Source organism: Mustela nigripes, chromosome 1, assembly GCF_022355385.1.
Source record: "Mustela nigripes isolate SB6536 chromosome 1, MUSNIG.SB6536, whole genome shotgun sequence".
NCBI classification, from domain to species: Eukaryota; Metazoa; Chordata; class Mammalia; order Carnivora; family Mustelidae; genus Mustela; species Mustela nigripes.
This window is the reverse complement of record NC_081557.1, coordinates 261,520,453-261,539,246: the sequence shown is the minus strand read 5'-3', so window position 1 is coordinate 261,539,246 and position 18,794 is coordinate 261,520,453. Positions and strand designations below refer to the sequence as shown.

Sequence of the window (18,794 nt, the reverse complement as noted above, 5' to 3'; positions counted from 1 at the left end):
GGAAAATGAACTCCTCTACTCTGCTAGTGGAATGCAAACTGGTACAGCCACTGTGGACAACAGTAGGAAGGTTCCTCAAAAAATTAAAAATAGAACTAGACCATGATCCAGTAATCACACACCTGGGTATTTATCAAAAAAATTCAAAAACACTAATTTGAAGAGATAAATGCATCCCTCTGTTTACTGCAACCTTATTTACAATAGCCAAATTATGGAAGCAACCTGAGCGTCATCAACTGACGAATGGATAAAGAAACATGGTGTACACATACGCAATAGAATATTTTTTCAGCCATAAAAAAAGAATGAAATCTTGCTACATGAATGGAGCTAGAGTATAATGTTAAGCAAAATAAGTCAGAGAAAACAAATACTATATGATTTCACTCGTGTGGAATTTAAGAAAGAAAACAAAACAAACAAAGGGAAAGAGAGAAAGAGAGCAACCAAGAAACAGACTGTAGGGAACCAGCAGGCAGTTACCAGAGGGTGGTGGGGGCGGATGTGAAACAGGTGAAGGAGATGAAGAGTACAGTCGTCACGACGAGCACGGAGTGCTGCACTGACTTGTTGAATCTCTCGATGTCTCCCAAAACTAATATAATATAAACTAATAGAGTACCGTATGTTACCTATATTGGAATTAAAATTAAAAAAGGTATTTGAAAAATGATCAATAACGACAAGAAACTCGGGGTCATAGAATTTGCTCATGGACTCATGGGGAGAAATCCAGGCTTGACTTTGGAGCCCACAGCGCTCAAGAGCGAGTACAGAAAACTGAGGTGTCAGCATTCCTGAGCTAGGAATCTAGCTCCACCTAACACCCAGTTTGGGGGCTTAGGGGAAGAAAGGGGTACTTACTGATTAAATAAAAAGTCTAGGAAAAACGTGAAAGCCAAAAGTTTTGGAAATGTTTTGGAGATCACTGGTTACTACTTGAACAATTCCCATCCTGAGTTGCCTTATTTATAGATGGAGGGTTTGGACCAAATAATATCTAAGACTGACAGTCCATCGTGTGTTTGTGCTACCCATATATTCCTATTTCTGGTTTCCTAGGCAAATATATATATATTTTATTTAATATTAATTAATTAATAATTACTATATATGTATATCAAGTAAGAAGGATTTATCTGCCTGAAAAATAATGATAAATCTGTTCTTCTTTAGCTTTGGGACATGTTGGCTAGTGATAAAGAATATAGATCATGTGTGATGGAAAACTAGGGTCAGCAAATGAAAAATTATCTTTGGCAGGTTTTCATTACTTTTTTAGGTCCTCTAAAGAGTGCTAACGCTCAGCAGCTCTTCCGTGGCGCATTCTTAGAGCTGCGCCCCTTGAGCTCTTACTCTGAGCCTTACTCAGCCTTACTCTAAAGCCGTACTCAGGACAATTAGACCTATTACTCTCGGGATGGCCAACACTTCGGATGAGACAGGCCAGACTGTCACCCACTACAGATCTTACTAAGGGATCACTGCCTCTTTTCACCACTCAGTGCCACAAGAAGGCCACTATTAATTGATTGGAGATGACACTTTAAAAAAAAAAAAAAGGAACCATTGCATGTGTGCAGAAATAATCCCTCTTTTTATTAAAATAATGGACAAAATTTACATCCTAGTTGAATTCTCATCTCAGAGTAAAAGATTCTTGGAAACATAAAATGATGTTAAGTCCTTTATCAGTGACTGAAGGCAGAATTTCAGACCAGAGGACAAACAAGTAGTGAGGATTATTGAAGCCAAGGCAAGGGGATGGGTTTCCTGATAAGACTGGAAAGACAGCCCAGAACTTGTTCCCTACGAGTGTGAAATCGTTACCCTGACCTTTAAGATGAAAAATGGAAGGTATACAAGACACAGTGATGATGTTTAATGAATATTATTTCACCACAAACCAGATTCTTATCTGAATCATAGAAACAGAGTTGGAAGGAACCTTAGAAAGACCAGGACTAGATTCCTGGATCCCACAGGAAACCTGGACAGGGACTGCTCATGACTGTGCAGTTTGATACTCATTGCTGTACCATGAGGCCCACCCCACTGAAAGTCATCGTTAATACTAGAAAATTCGTCTTGCACTGAATTCTGGTATGGTCTCGTCACTGGTCTGAGTTCTAAGCAATACAGAGTGACGTGCCCTTGTTCCAAATCCTCTCTTTTGAGGCAAAATACATCTTTTTAATAAACCATTCCTCCCTTTCCTTTTCCCACATCAAGTTGGTGACATGCTTTTTAATAGTATGTTCTCTGGAATATGAGTAGAGAGTTGTAGGGTAAGTTCCTCTGTGATTATAGAGTCTTATAATTAGAGGCTATTAATAAGGATCTAGCATTTACCTGAGTGAGTGTGCACACTGAGGCCATGGAAAGGGAGGGATGAAGTCACTGGCAGTTCGTAAAAGACACTTGAAGAAAGGGTGCTGGGCACCTGGGTGGCACAGTCAGTTAAGCCTCTGCCTTCAGCTCAGGTCATGATCTCAGGGTCCTGAGACTGAGCCCCGCCTCGGGCTCCCTGCTCAGCGGGGACTCTGCTTCTCTCTCTCCCTCTGTGCGCGCGCGCTCCCTCTCGCTCTCTCTTGCTCTCTCTCAAGTAAATAAATAAAATCATTTTTTTTAAAGGTATTTATTGTCTCCCTGTACAATATGGGACAGATTTCATTTTAACCCAGCAGATTCCTGGGCCTCTGGTTTCGTATCTGTTGTGTCTAGCCCAGTACTGGACACATAGCTGAATCCACTAATAGGTACCAAACTGAATTACCTAATTGGGCGCTGATTCACTTCTGTTTGTTAAACTTACTATCCAATATCTAAGTGAAACGTTCTTCCTGTTCCCTCATTAGTAAATGGAAATGTTTGGCAAAAGGACAAAATAACGTCCCAAAATAAACATCTATTATCTGCTAGCCGTGGCATTGGGTACTTTGTATAGTAATTCAATGCATTTCTCTAAAGCCTTTGTGAAGTGGAGATTATTCTCCCATGTTATACAAAGAAATAAATGTCTTGGATTATAGGGAACTTGTCAGAAGCCATGCAGGAAGTTACTCGCAGCAGGAATTTGATGCCCCACCCCCGCCAGTACTTCCCCTACAACTTCCGCTTAGATTGTAGTGCCTGTGTGCTCCCACAGCAGGGCACTTCTATCCCTATGACATCATATGTCATTGCTTGTTTACTATCCTTCTCCCTGCCACGGGAACCATCTCTGATCACCTCATATTTGTATGTGCAGTGTCTGACACACAGTAGGAGTCTAATAATAAATATTTGTTGATGAAATAAAGGAAAATCCCAAAGACTACACCATAAATGCTGTGCTAAAAGAACTCTGTGACTATTCCCCTGCATTATCTCTTAAATGGTCATCATCTTCCATTCCAGATTTGGAAGCACTAAAAACTTTGGAAGTTTAGAAAACAGTCAGGATAATCGGGCCACAACCCCATGACCAACCTTCCTTTCCTGCTTCCTAGTTCCCCCAGCTCCCTCTCCCTAGACATCACCGACAAGCACTTACATCTCCAATATTAACAGTGATCCCAGCTTGGAAGAGTAAGACAAAAGAGCCACTGTTGCTGATGGCTTAGGTGCTCCTCCCTGTCTGTGAATGACATCAACATCCACCCTAGGACATAGGGTGTACAGAGGTCAGAATACTGGTCTGGGATTAGAGGAGTCAAATGCAAACCCTGGTTCTGTCACTTACCACTTACCAGTTGTATGACATTGAACAGATGACTCTACAAACAGTTCCTGCTTGTAAAATGGGAATTAAAATGAGATCTACTTCAAGGGCACCTGGGCAGCATAGTCAGGTAAGTATCTGATTCCTGGTTTTGGTTCAGGCCATGATCTTGGGGTCATGAGATCAAGCCCCACATTGGGCTCTGTGCTCAGCGGAGTGTCTGCTTGAGGAGTCTCCCTCTCCCTCTCCCTCTGCCCCTCCCACCTGTGCTCACTCTCTCTCTCTCTCAAATAAATAAATATTTTTAAGGTAAGGTATCTACTTCATACAGTTGTTAGGGTTCCATGCATTAAAAAGTACTTTGAATGATGTTTTGTACATTGAAAACATTCAGTGGCAGTGGGGAGTGCTGGGAGCAGGAGGGCTGCCTGGCCTTAGCTCCCCATGCCCTTTCCAGCAGCAGCAAGAACAGGCATCTCTGAGGAGTCTGCCCCCACCACTGCTGCTGCCCAGCCCCGCCTTCCCTGCAACAGTGTACATCTGCCAAGGAACTCACGATGCTGATGAGACAAATACATCCTGATTGACTGATTTTTGTTATCAAGCTGACGCACGACATCAGTCTTTGAGACATAACTTTATGATGTTGTTTATTGCTCGCTACAATAAAATGATTTCAGTAAAGGTTACAGAAGGATCTTTTCACCGCATTCTTCTCAGAAAATGAGACCCACCGCAGGAAAGATAGGAAGCAGGGAAGTCGGTGTTCCTCTCTTTTCCCCACAACCTGGAAGCAAAAATAGTATTTAATGCAACACACGAATGTGAAATCGTATAACTTGGGTGATGGGAAGTCGTGTATATAGAAAAGTGTGAGTGGTAAGGATGTTGTGCTTCTCGTAGACCCAAACCTGGACTACTGTGGTGGTCTAGGCCTCTCTTCCCAGACGCTGAACACCATTTGTTCCTAAAGTTTGTGTACGTGTCTTACCTAAACTGCAGAGAAGAGAGCACCTTTTACACATCGCTTTGTGAAATCACAAACATCTCGCTTTTCACTTAGGAACACACTGTTGTGGCAAGACTCTTAGGCCAGGTTACTGAGGCTTCTCTGCCCATCACCAGCCCTCTCCTCCCTGTCACTATTCACAGATTTTCATTGCCTTTCCGCTCTGGTCCAGACCGCTGAGTGCGGAAGCAGAGAGGCAGAGGACTGGGTCCCTTTGGCTCCTCGGAAAGCTGCTTGAACATCAAGAGAAGTGCTGCCACGAAACAGGCCACGCAGAGTGGTAGAGACTGAGGGATGTGGGAGGACCGAGACGGGCGCGTGAGGTACGAGGCACATGGAATGAGCTAGAAACAGACACTGAAGCACCAGAAGGGAAAAGCCCGAGTGACCACACCAGCCACATGTACATTTGGCACTTGACTCAGCGGAGATTACCTTTGTTGGGTTTTGCTTTGTGTTTCTCAAGCAGCCTGGCTTTTGGCCGCCACCTTGGGCCCCTGAGAGGGGAAAAAAAAAAAGAAACAAAAACACATAGAAGAGTTTAAGTCATGATTATTTAAATTTGGAGACACATGTTGCCTTGAAATTTGGGAAGAAAAATTAAAGCAGTCCCATCTTGTAGAAGGGGAGGATTCAATGAACACCCTTTCTTCAAGTGCAGTTTATGAACTGCCGGGAACCCCATCCCTCCCTTTCCATGACCTCAATGTACATACACACTCTGGTCAATGCTAGATACTGATTAATAACCTCAAATTGCATTAAAAATATTTGTAAAAGCTAATAATTTGAAACACACACACACACACACACACACACACAATTCCCACAGACTAAGCACTCCCTTGGAAAAGGTAGAGGGCTATCCGCCAGAATGAAGACTGGGTGTGAGTGTGCGTGTCTGTGACCAGGCAGGCAGGATACGAGGGGTCCGAGTTTGCGTGTGTGCACGCACACTGTGAGTCTGGGGTAGAGTGGGAGTTGCTGGGAATGGAAAGGTGAGAAAGGAAGCTGGAAATCAGTGAAGAGCTACTTCCAAGCAGCCTCCCTCTGGGGCTAGCATTCACCCGTACCTGAGAACCCACCACAAGCTGGCAAGAGACACCCGTCCCTGGAGTGAGAACCCTGGGGGAGCGCGTCTCCTCTCTTCCCCCTCAAGGCACGCAGCCCCCACCAATGCCTCACTTCACACACATGCATGTTCACCTGAGGGACGCTGCGGCAGGGCCCATGAAGGTGAGCCCGCCACCCCCGGAGAGATTTCGCAAACACCCTTCGTGCTCCCCCCTCTTTGGACCTGATTACTATTTCTTTTGCAAACCAGTCTGGCTATTCGTTTTATTAAACTAATGAGTGATTCAAAGAGAGTAAGAGAGTAAGGACCAAAGGTCTAATTCAAGGATAATGATCCCCATCCTCATTTAGAGGTGGTGAAGTACAGCTCGGTGTAAGCTATGTGATTAAGATGGCTGGAATCAGGACCTGGGTTCTCCTGGCATCTTTTTCATACACCGTGTGGTTACCAAGGAGACAGTGCCGAGGTCCTTCCACAGGGACATCTGCCTGGCACATCAGGCTCACGGTGCTCCCAGAGGCCTCAGAGATATTGCAGGGAGGAAGCAGGGTCCTACTGAGAGTTCGGTTGTATTTTGTGTGACCAGGAACACTGGATGAATTTCAGGGGAAAAGAAAAGGAACTACCTCTTCACGAAAGCAGGTTTCAGGGTCCTCAGCTTTGCAACATTTTGCCACCACGTCCGTGAAGTCTGAGAGCAATGGCCGCAGCACTGCTTCTGTAAGTTCAGGCCCTCGCTTCACTACATTAACAAGAAACCTGTGGCCCAGAGATGCCAGACAGAATTAATTCAAGACTCTTTCTTAAGCTCCTCTTCCCCAAAACGCTTGTCACAATTTCACATGTCTTAGGGAGCACTTGACTTAGAGGGGAGTATAAAAAGTTAAAATAGTCCACTTCGAAGGAGTCTCCAGAAGCTTTCCTGTTCAATTTGTGGGATGGATTTCACGTTAACACTCTTCAGAGGGTGAGGTCATTATAAACAAAAATGGTATAAAAAACGTGAACATAAATTACATCTTTCTTATGTGCAGTCCTGTGGGTTATGTGATTACTTTTGGTCTTTCTAGAAAATTCATTTTCAAAACAACCTCTGTTCCCTTTTCCTCAGTAGCTGAATGCTGTTTCCACTGCACCTGATACAGATACTACCGAAATCCCCCCTTGAAGTCTTACTCTTTCGCATTTATAGCATTGCCTGAGAAGACAAAAGTGAAATTCTTGTCCCTTTTAGGCCTCTCATTTTTTTCAAACAGTAAGCAAGATTCTCAGGGAAAATATCTATGATATTCCCTCAAGAAAGTCCAGCTCATTATGAACTTGCCTATGAGCCTTTTTGCTGGCTTCCCTCAGTCACCTTTCCAAATCACAATGTACTGGACACTTCATGCCTAGGGAAAGAAAAGACTAGCGAGGTATTGACTTTCCAGCAACAGTCATGAAAAAGCCCTGGTGTTTTTCTGGATAGGAGAGAGTGGGCAATTTGATGGAAGTAACAGGACTAGAACACCAATATCCGATGTATTACAGTATGCCTTCTCGTTAACACATGATGTGCCTTCAGGCTGAAGAAAAAGGTGAATGGAAGAGAATGTTTATACCTGTCCTTCTTCCTTTGGAGCTCCTCATTATGAGACTGACATAAGTCTGTATGAAAGACAAATAAATCCTGAGGCGTACATGGAGGTTTATACGTTTTATCAGCTTCCAAGCCCTCAAAGCAGGGTCTTCTGAAGGCAAAGTTGGTTTTGCAACAGTGGTCCACATCTGGGTTGATGTTCCGATTTTCATTTAGTCCGCATAACTCTCCAAGAACTAAATCCATCTGTCCCAGTGAAAGTCGGAATTTAGATAAGAGTTTAAAACTTGAATAGAGTTTTGAAATATGGTGAGAAAAACCATTAGATTGTTGTAAGATGACTGTTAACTCAGAAAAACCCACGCACTTGTAAGCATGATACTACGTACAAAGTAGAAGCTTGCGTTACAACAAAATTTCAAGCCATTGTAATGCAAGTGCTATAGGTTAATTTCTTGTTAGCACATATATAAATCTGTAATTATGAGTCTTAGAGAGCTTCAAATCAGCCAACTGAAAGTGGCAGCCAAACACAGTGGCCCTTTGATTTATTCCTTTCCTAGGGTGTTCTAGGTTATCCTCCAAGATAATCTCCACTGCAGCCCTGAAGAGATACATCCAAGTTGTGATTGGGCAGAAGTATCAATTCTCTTACTGAGTAGATGGGACAAGACTGAATTTGTAACAGTAAAATTACAAAATTTCTTATATCATTCTGAAACTTTTGCGCTAACAATTTACAAATAACAAATTAGTAATAAGAAGTAAGAGGAGTGCCTGGGTGGTTCAGTCCGTTGAGGTTGAGCGTCTGACTCTTGATTTTTTTTTTTAAAGATATTTATTTATTTATTTATTTGACAGAGATCACAAGTAGGCAGAGAGGCAGGCAGAGATAGAGGGGGAAGCAGGCTCCCTGCCGAACTGAGAGCCCGACACGGGGCTCAATCCCAGGACCTTGGGACCATGTCCTGAGATGAAGGCAGATGCTTAACCCACTGAACCACCCAGGTGCCCCCTGACTCTAGATTTTGACTCAGGTCGTGGCCTCTGGGTTTTAAGATCAAGCCATGCATCAGGCTCGATGCTCAGCCTGCTGCTCCCTCTCTTTCTGCTCCTTCCCTTGCTCTCTCGCTCTCTCTCTCTCCTCATCTCTCTGTCTCTCAAAAATTAAAATAATAATAATAATAATAAATAATAATAATAAATAATTTTCTTGGAGAACCCCCAAGAAAATATTTAATACATTCTCCTTTGCTTTTTAGGATTGCGACGCAGTGAGGCCCTTAAAAAACTTTGACATTCCTGCTCAACAATGTTGAAAACCATGAAGAAAGGCATGTAACTGCCTAATTGCTATAGATCAATGAGTACAGTACAGCAGATGTCTTTTTTTTTTTTTTAAGGAATAGTTAGGTACATGGGCCATGCTCACCAAATTGTCAACACAGGCAAACTCTTCACTCAGTGTGCAGCAGGTGGCCAGAGCTGTCACCATTTCCTTGCCAAGAAAGGTCAGTTCTTCAGTGGAGAGCTGGGGAGCTATCTTTGTGAGTTTGATAAGGTAGCTGAAAGAACATTTGTCTGTTTGGTTCTAAACAAACACAGATACCCATTTTCCCTTGTCTAACTACTTGAAACCCTAACTCTTCAAGGCTAGGGACAACCAAGGTAAGGACAACGTGAACCTCGGCTTTCTTATAAAATAGCGGAGAACTGTCTCTTCACTCCCTATTTCCCCACACCCTGTCTCCTAGATTCTGCATTTTTGGTTTCCTCCTAATTTCCTGGTAATCTCAGAAATTTTCAAATTTGCTCATCCTGTCTTACCTGGGAGCATAGGAACTCCTGGACTAGGATGTAAAATATCTTGGTTAGTATGTAAAATTCTGCTTGAAATCCCCTGCATAGTAAATAATATTTTAAAGGGAGAATTTAATTAATAGATCCATGTTGGAAAATGATAATCTAAGGTGAAGGAAATTTATATCTTTAATGGGCTGAGTTTGAGTTCTCAGCAAACAGGCAGATTGCAGAAACAGTTATTTTTTAAGCTCTGTTTTGTTTCAAAGACGTTTGGTTTAAACACACACTATATTACCCTGGTAATTCATTAAGAAAATCCAGAATAAACTGTGTATCACTCATGAATGCTCACAAGAGCACTAAAAACCAAATATTAACATGTTAAATAAATCCAAAATTATTTCTATAAGCTCAATAAGTTGGGTCTAAAATCTGGGCAAACCATCTTTTCCTTGGGAAATTGCAAAGACCTGAAGTTTGCTCTTTCCCCCACCTTCCTAAATGGGGCAGAATCCAGGGAGTCTGGTGAGGTATTGACAAAAGCAAGTCCAAGTGAAAACTAAAACATTAGAGAATCAATTTTCTGGAATCTTGTATTGCTTTTATTTCTAGCCTCATTCTATGACAGCTTGATGTACATTCTTGACTTTTGTGTTTTTATTCTTTCCCAGTTGATGGATTTGCCCATAACTAAAAGGCTGAGCTGATTTTTTGACACTTTGTGGCACTGTTTATCTTACTTATCCTCATCACAAGTGTTAACCAACTTGAACAAGCAACTTACTAGTATTTCAAGTCATCTTTCCCCAAATTCTGGAAATGCTCACATTCTCGCTGTACTATCTTGAGGCTTTTCTCAGTTGTTTCATTGAATTTGTATTCCTAAAAACAAGAACAATCATATTTATGAACATTTTCTCTAAAATTTAATCATAAGCTTCATGTCAACTTGTCAAATAGCTTTTATTTGTATAGTAGTTTGAAACTATCATATATATTGTTTACTAAATGGAGAGTAGTTTTCTTTATGAGTTAAGAATTTAAATCTTTTTGGGGCGCCTGGGTGGCTCAGTGGGTTAAGCCGCTGCTTCGGCTCGGGTCATGATCTCAGGGTCTTGGGATCGAGTCCCACATAGGGCTCTCTGCTCGGCAGGGAGCCTGCTTCCCTCTCTTTCTCTCTCTGCCTGCCTCTCCATCTACTTGTGATTTCTCTCTGTCAAATAAATAAATAAAATCTTTAAAAAAAAAAAGAATTTAAATCTTTTCAACTGTAAATGTAGAGATGGCTTTTATTAATTGAACTCCAAATTTTTCATTATGATCCTGTACATTTTTTAGAGCTTTCCAGCTTGCAAAGTGTAACTCAAATCTTATGCTGACAATGATCACATCTGATAATCACTTTCATGAGGCCAGAGTAGTCTCTCATCTTTACATACAGGAAATCAGCCTTATGAACTCAAATATCTTGCCTAGAATGACCCAGCTAGTCGATATTGCTACAGAACCTTTTAAATCATATTTATCTTTATTTCATGTCTTCTTTTCCATCATTTAGAATTGGAACTTAAAACCCCCAATAATTGTCTTCAAATATTTGACAAACTCTATCTCCTCAGCATAAAATTGGATGTCTACTGAGCGGCAACCAGAAATAAAACTACATACCAGTGAATGGGTGTGTAGGACATACTGCACCTCCATATAAAAAGAGAATTCTCTAGCACTGTGATTCATTTAAGGGTCAGGAACAGATAGTGGTAGAGCTAGTCTGAAAGTCAAGTTCTCTTGCTTCATTGCTCAAATATGAATGGGTGTAAACTGACTTTTATGGTAAGTGGAAGCAATTTTTTAAATAAAGCAAAAGCAATACATATCAAAGGAATGGGAAACAAATCAGAAATGTCAAACAATTAATTTATCTAATACCTTAGGGATGCTTATGAGTTGACACTAAAACACACTAAATTCAACAGGAAAATGGACAATGGGCATGACAACTTTTCACAAGAAATTTATAACTACAATAGCTAAAATCACATGGGAAAAACCTATGTTAATTATGGCTATTTCTCAGTGACAGTATCAAAGCTTTCATTTTTATCTTTACAACTTCTGATACTTTCCTAATCATCTTTGGCAATCATTTATTACTTTTACAATCATTAAAAAAAACTATATGGTTTAATAAAATGCAGAGTACATAAATAAGGATCTAAATGTAAAATATTGAATCGGAAGACTTCTTTTTGCATCAACACACAGAATTAGTAGTTCAAAACATTGTGCAGAAACCTAACACATTATCAGTCTTCCCAATGATCAGCCTGCACCGAATTTGAGTACATTCAAATGGGTCAATTACATTTCCTACTCCTTAGGCTAGAGTAAAACTTTGACGTCAGTTATGAAGTGTTTGTTGTTAGGCTTTGGTTTGTCCTGTTCTGTGAGCCCAGAACGGTGAAACCTACTGCATGGCGGTAACAGTCGGGAGGGTTTTCTGTGCGGCAACACTCCTTCAGAAGATTCTCATACACCCCAGCAATTCTTAAAAGCTCCGGTACAGACAGTTCCAGATGTCTCCTTGAGTATTCATAAAGAAACCTGCGATGTGTACAAGGTTTCTTGCATTAGACCTTAGAGAAAGAACAAAATATCAAATCTTGCTATCTCTTAAGCTAATCTGATATAACACTGAGTCTACTTTCAAACGCTAATTTCCTCCTCCTGTTTGCTCAGGGAGTGATTTCAGAGGATATTTTGACTACAGGACATCATTTTACAAAGGTTCTCTTCTGTAGTATATTTTAAACCAACTGTGCCCTTTACTTGAGAGGATAGAATGATGAGTTATTCTGAGTTAATTATTGGGAAGATTTATGTGTAAAACATCAGAAATAGTATATCATGCCACCAATACTTGAGAAAATACATAGCAGGTTTAATTTTGTTGGGAACTGCATTCAAACCTCCAACTTGAAATGGTGGAAATATAGCTTGCTCCCCACTCCAGGACCATCTTGGGGAGAGACTGGGAAGCAGTTCTGCCTGGAACTTCATCCCATCACTTCTCAAATATGGGAGTCACCACCCCTGGAGCTCCAAGTCATTGGCAGTGGTTTCCATGGCCTCAGTGAGAAGCTCCAAGGATACAGGCTGTGTGATTTGGGGAGAAATGAGAAATCAAGTGGAAAGAGGCTAACACTTATTGAGCCCTTAGTAGGTGCTAGCACTGGATCGAGCTCTGGGTCATAAGAGATAAAGAAATGCTCCCTACCCTCTGAAAACACTTTTCTCTTTAACTGCACTTAGTCCTCAAGATCAGTACTAATTTTTAGCTCAAGAAAGAAAGTCTCAGACTGGGGAAGCACCTTGCTATTAATGGGAAGTGTAATATGTGAACCCAGGTCTAGTAGGATGCTTACTTCCTTCTTCTCTAAACCAAGCTGACTCTCTTTGCAGGAGAGGGGTATCTTCTCTACGCACCAAGCTGTGCTCTTTCAATCACCTTCATAATAAAATCTTATGGGGGTTCCTGGGTGGCTCAGTTGGCTAAGCATCAGACTTTGGTGGGGATCCTTGTTCAGCAGAGAGTCTGCTACTCCCTCTCCCTCTGCCCCAAGCCCTGCTCACTCTCTTTCTCACTCTGTCTTTCTCTCAAATAAATAAATAAGATCTTTTTTTTTTTTTAAATCTTATTACCCATCCATTCAAAATAAGTTGTAATACCTCACAAAATTTCTCAATTCCAGGGAACTCTGCATCCCTTTTTGGTTCGCAGGCTTTGATTCTCTAATCGGTGTTTCTGACATTGTCTCTTCTACTTCCCCACCTGCCGTCTCAATCCTATTTGTGTGATATATTCCCAGACCCTAACACAACTGCATTTACCCTTCAGAGAATCAAGGGCTATTCTTAAAATCTGATATAAGCCATGGACCTTTCTACAGGAATAGAATAAAATTAAAAAAAAAAAAAAAACTGCCAACAAAAATTCCTAGAAGTGTACCCTAGCCTGGAAGTTCCATTGTGATTGTGTATCAAGTGCACCATTATGATCTTGCGTCAAATGCTACACCTGAAAACTCTGTCTCTGGCTCAGAATACTCCGGGTTGCTCTGTGATTTCTCCTCAAACACTATGTTGTAACATGATGGTGATGATGATGATGACGATGGTGATGATGGTTTATAAAAAAATTGCTTCCATTCGGTGAGCACATGTGCCAGATAGAAGTGAGACATGCTACCTCTAACATTTTGTTCAGTTTGAGTTAATAACCCCAACTCATGAGAAACAATAGGACACAGTGGCTGGGTTCTAAGAGCAAGAGTCTGGAGCCTGGCAGCTTGCGTCCGAATCCTGGCCCCACCACATATTATCGGTGTCACTTGGGAGCAAGTTACTTAACTTCTGCATTTCCATCCCCTTACCTGTAAAATGAGGACAATAAAAGCATCCCTACAACAGAGGGTTGTTTCAAAAATTAAATTGGTTAGTAGATGAAAAGCATTTAACATTTGGTAAATTTTCCCTAATCTCCATCCTCCAGAGCTCCAGGTTCACATACAAAATTGTCTCATGATACTTGGGACCACATGGATGGAGCTGGAGGGTATTGTGTCAAATGAAATAAGTCAGACTGAGAAAGACAAATACCATATGATTCCACTCATAAGTGGAATCTAAAAAAAGAAAAAAAAAGGACTACAAACAAATGAATAAACAAAAAGTGGAATTAGACGTATAAATACACAGGACAAACTGATGGCTGTTGGAGTCAGGAGGGATGAGCAAAATAAGTGAAGGGGAGTGGGAGCTACAGGCTTCCAGTTATGGAATGAATCTGTCATGAGAATCAAAGGCTCAGCACAGGGAATCTAGTGAACGGTATTGTAATAACGGTGTGCGGGATCCGAGGACAGCTACACTTGGTGACGAGCCTCGCATAATGTGTAAACTTGTCAAACCACTACGGTGTACACCTGAAACTAATGTAACATTGTGTGTCAACTATACTCAAGTAAACAGAAACTGTTTCACAGCCTTCCCAGTTGCTTACTTTCTGTGTACCTCAAAGTCAGTGTCATCAGATCCAAACATATTCTCTTTCCCACAAAACCTTCAACCCATACTTCCCATCTCATTGAATCTGAAAACTACTTACCCAACCACCTAAGCCCCAAACTGGGATTCATTCCAGATGAAGTTTCTAAAAGAAAAAAGTGATTTTGTCCTTCCTTATTCTTCAGGGAAAGCCCTTCAGTGGCATCTTGTCACTTAGCACGCCTGCATGATCTGGCCGCATGTACCTCTCACTACCCTCCTCTCTCACTGCAAATACCCCACACAAAGTCACAAACTCACCAAGTGGTTTTATACTTCTATCCATGATCTCCCCCTTCTGTCTAGATTACCAAAATGTCTTTAAACACCTCTTCCCTATCAAGCCTTTCCAGGTTTCCCAGGTAGAACTGACCACTTCCTCCTCTGTCTTTACGTTATGGATTACACAGTGCTCTCAGAAATAAAAGGACGTGCCGTGCACTCATTTATTTATAAGTCTGTCTCTTCTCCCATAGCATTCCCTGTTGATGAAAGCTTACTGTGGATAAAAGCCCTGTCTAACCTCATATAGTGCCTGGATTAGGTTTCATTACCAATAAGCTTGGAATGAATGAATGTTCTTATATGAATTTTATGTATGATGATTAACTTGTTCTAGTGACCCAACCAGGTCTCAAATCCTGTCCCTTTGGCTCCAAGTCCACTAGATTTCCTTGAACAGCTGTGGAGTGGCCTACCATGGCATTTCAGCCTACAAATTCCTAGACCAGACCTCCTCTGGTCAAATCCTTACTCAGCCAGCTTTTAGCTGTGACCCTTCAACAAGCGACTTAGCTGTTCTGTACCTTCATTTACTTATCTGAAACAATGGGGGAACTCACACTGGTGTCACGTGACTGTTGTGAGAACTCAAACAGATCATCCACATTGAGTATCGAGCCTATTGTCTGGCACATATCAAGTACTCAATAAATGTTAGCCATCCCAGGAATCACACAGTTGCATCTCCTTAAAATCAGTTGAAAATACCAGAGTCTATAACCATCATTTTTTAAAATTATGTGGTACCCAATGATTTGAATGGTTCCCCATTCCTTCCACCCAAATTAGCCAAAATAGGTCAAATCATAAGTTTCTGTTTGCCTTAGAAATTTCAGTATAGATTTATGTTACTCAGCCATGAAGATCGTTTGATTAGCATCTCGCTCTTCACACACATTTTCGCTTTCAGTAAATTTCGCTTCTCTTAGAGCTAAGTCCTCTGGTCTATTGTCTTTATTTGAGGCAATGATGCACTCGCCACGCTCTGGTATTTTCTTTTCGCAGCACTCTTTGATTTTGCTGGAGATGGAATCTTGTTTGGAGCAAATATGGCTCATAACCTTGCTCTGTATGACAGAAGAATGAAAAATTACTTTATTCTCATCATTCCTTCAGGGCTGGATTTTCCTTCAGAATGAAATGATTGCATACACAACCAACTGTGAACCTCACATCTGGATTTGCATCAACACGCAAAATTATTCATCAGATAATAGGAAAGTAGTATTTAAATTTTGTCTTAATGTAATACACATGAAGTTTTCACAGGAAGGCAAGTTTTATTGCTGAAGATTTTAAATGATATAATAATGAAAACAGACTCTCCTATAAATTCCCATTTTATTGTTAAACATTAATCTTTTAAATACTTCACTCCTAATACCTTGATATATTGGCATTTTAAATTCTGTGTTATTTCTTTCCTTTTAAATGAAGACCACCAAAGACATGTGACTAGAACATCTATAATCCTAGATGTCTTTTCTCATGCCCTGGAACTATATGGCCAAGTACATAGCAGAAACTCAATAAGTATTTCCTAAGTGAATAACTACTCATAAGTGAATGACAAAATGATTAACAAATGGACTATCAGAGCAACTACCAGATGGTGACTCACAAACATAAGAAGCTATCCTACTCAGTTACCATTTCCCCATGGTTATTATTAATCTGAAGCTGTTCAAGTTGCGAAATGATATACAAAACAAAAACCCTTACTGTATCCTCTCTCTCGCTCTTCAGCCTAATTCTGACCTCCATGGCAAATGGTGGGAATTAGGGAGAAGGTGAAGTTTTCTTATTTACACATTAGTTGGATAATTTTGTAAAAGCTGATCTGCCCCCTCATCTCTTCTGCAGACTCCCCGGTATGAGTCTGCACATTTTCCTCCTTCCGGTTCCACTTTCACATGTACTATGTTGAGTTTCAGAAAACACTAAGCTATTCCAGGCCTCTCTGACTTCACCTAAGCTGGTCTGCCTCTTCTTCTGGTGAACACTGAGGATGAAAGATGGGATAAAGCTCTGGGTTGAAGCAAAAAACGGGATGTGGTGTGTTGCACCACGTTTCCAACAGACCAGATAGAACCAAGAAGACAATCCTTGCAAATAGATAAACATTTTACTGAAGGCCATCACTCTTCTGGGAAGCACATCTCTTTAATGTCTGGAATTCACTTCTGTTTTGAACAAACTACAATTTAATAACTCTTATTTCTCCATGAGGGCATTATAAAGAGATATCAAGGTCATCATACGATCTCTTAGTTTCAGCTCTGAGCTTCACAGAAAAATCCTCCATTATATTCTAATTCAGTATATAACATTTAATATTATAAAACACACATTTCCATAGCCAAACAATACAAAAATACTGAGTGAGATTGTTTTTAGTTGAAGTCCGATTAAGGACAAAATAATCTTTGGGGACATCTGTTGTCCACTGCTTGAAATAAAATGTATATCTCTTCATATTCTAAAAATCAAATTAACATACAGATTTGCTGTGAATTTAAAAAAGTAAAACTAATTAAAAGTCACTAAGAAAAAGTCTCATTTCAACTAAGAAGGCAAGATTTTTCTCATTTCTGTTTAAAGATTTACTTATTAATTTATTTAACAGCCGCAGGGAGAGAAAGAGAGGGAGAGAGAGAGAGCAGGAGGAGGGAAGAGAGAGAGGGAGATAAGCAGACTCCTTGCTGAGTGGGGAGCCTGGGGCAGGGCTTGATCCCAGGACTCCAAGGTTGTGACCTGAGCCGAAATTAAGAGTTGAAAGCTTAACTGACTGAGCCACCCAGGCACCCCAGAAGGTGAGATATTTTTAATGAAATTGTGTTACTTTTGTGTGCATGAACAACTTAAAGTAAGTCGATGATATATTTACCAGTATATGCCCTTAGAAAATCACTTTAAGGAATAATGTAAGAGTTATTTTAAATTAACATCTCCACTTACTTGACAGGACTGCTCTGAAATTGCTTGAGGAAACTCAGAGAAAGCAGTTCTTAAAAGTATGATGGTAAAAACTGTTCTCTGAGTTTTACTACTCAATGCTGAATATCTCTAAAAGAAGATGTGCAATAGTAAAGAAAACTTCAATCTGCCTTAAGTGATTCTTAATTCCTAAAGTTTTATGGCAAGTACATTTAACCGTGTAAAATAAAATCTGTTGAGCAATCTCACAATAATCCCATGTAGAAAAAACCCTCAACGTTTTATTTGAGCTTATTTGTTAATATTTTATTTTTTATTTTATTTATTTTATGTTATCATTTAACAATGTATTAACATTCTTTCTTAAGATGTATTTATTTATTTGAGACAGAAAGCAGGGGAAAGGGGCAGTGGAAGAGGGAAATAGAGACTCCTCAAGCAGAACCCTGCTGATCAGGAAGCCCAAAGCTGGATGACAGGAGGTAAGGGGCGGTAAATCCCTGGACCCTGAGACCATGATCTGAGCCTCTGAACTGACTGAGCCACCCAAGCATCCCTTATCAGCATTCTTGTTTTGTGTGGTAAATGAAGTAGCCACATATCAGGGCAACTTCAGAATTTAAAAAAAAAAAAAAAAAAATGGCTCCCCCAAATCACCATCTGCACTTGGCTCCAGAAAATATTTACCCTGTCACGGATACACTGTACGGCATCCCCTTCACAGCATCCATGGTAGTTGGAAGAAACATCTTCTAGGAGGGAGATAAGTTCCTTAAATTCAATCTTGGGAAACTTTTGACTAAGTATAGCAACATTTCTGGAAAAAGAATTGACAAACCACTAAAACAACTCGAACAGCAAGTAAGGGAAGGGGGACTTCTTTGCTGGTAAAATATGAACAGCTGCAGTGAGAATTGGAACCCTTGTTTTATTCACAGATATCTGTACCAAAGAGCTGTTCATGTGTGGCACAGCCTGCAGGATCACTCAGCAACTCTGAGGCTGATATTTTGAGTCCTAGACCAAGAGCAGGATAAAAAGTCCTGAGATATATATTTGCCTCCATAATTTCTTAGAGCAAAACACACTTGTCAGGATCACAGCTTCCTGCTGTGAGCCCATGGCAGAGATAGATAACCCATCCCAGAACTCTTTCCTGTTGATCTATTTGAGATCCCGGAGTTTTTCTCAAAGCATTGCAATTATAGCACCATTACTAATTGGTCAAGATGAGCACTGGAGATAAAATGTAGCACCATTACTAATTGGTCAAGATGAGCACTGGAGATAAAATGTA

At 40.6% G+C, this 18,794-nt stretch overlaps 1 protein-coding gene across 1 annotated transcript in view; it reads right to left on the bottom strand.

Moving 5' to 3' along the window:
* Window positions 1–4,330: 4,330 nt before the first annotated feature.
* The window catches only part of AFM (afamin), a 22,187-nt gene continuing 7,723 nt past the window's right edge, over window positions 4,331–18,794 (bottom strand). Inside the window, exons 7-15 of the mRNA XM_059396781.1 lie at window positions 18,185–18,314; window positions 15,413–15,627; window positions 11,644–11,776; window positions 9,957–10,054; window positions 8,802–8,934; window positions 7,392–7,615; window positions 6,417–6,549; window positions 5,151–5,212; window positions 4,331–4,493 (exon numbers count right to left, since the gene is read on the bottom strand). Of these exons, the coding sequence (XP_059252764.1) occupies window positions 5,177–5,212; window positions 6,417–6,549; window positions 7,392–7,615; window positions 8,802–8,934; window positions 9,957–10,054; window positions 11,644–11,776; window positions 15,413–15,627; window positions 18,185–18,314 (1,102 nt within the window). The 3' untranslated portion in view covers window positions 4,331–4,493; window positions 5,151–5,176. The remainder of the gene's footprint in view (window positions 4,494–5,150; window positions 5,213–6,416; window positions 6,550–7,391; window positions 7,616–8,801; window positions 8,935–9,956; window positions 10,055–11,643; window positions 11,777–15,412; window positions 15,628–18,184; window positions 18,315–18,794) is intronic.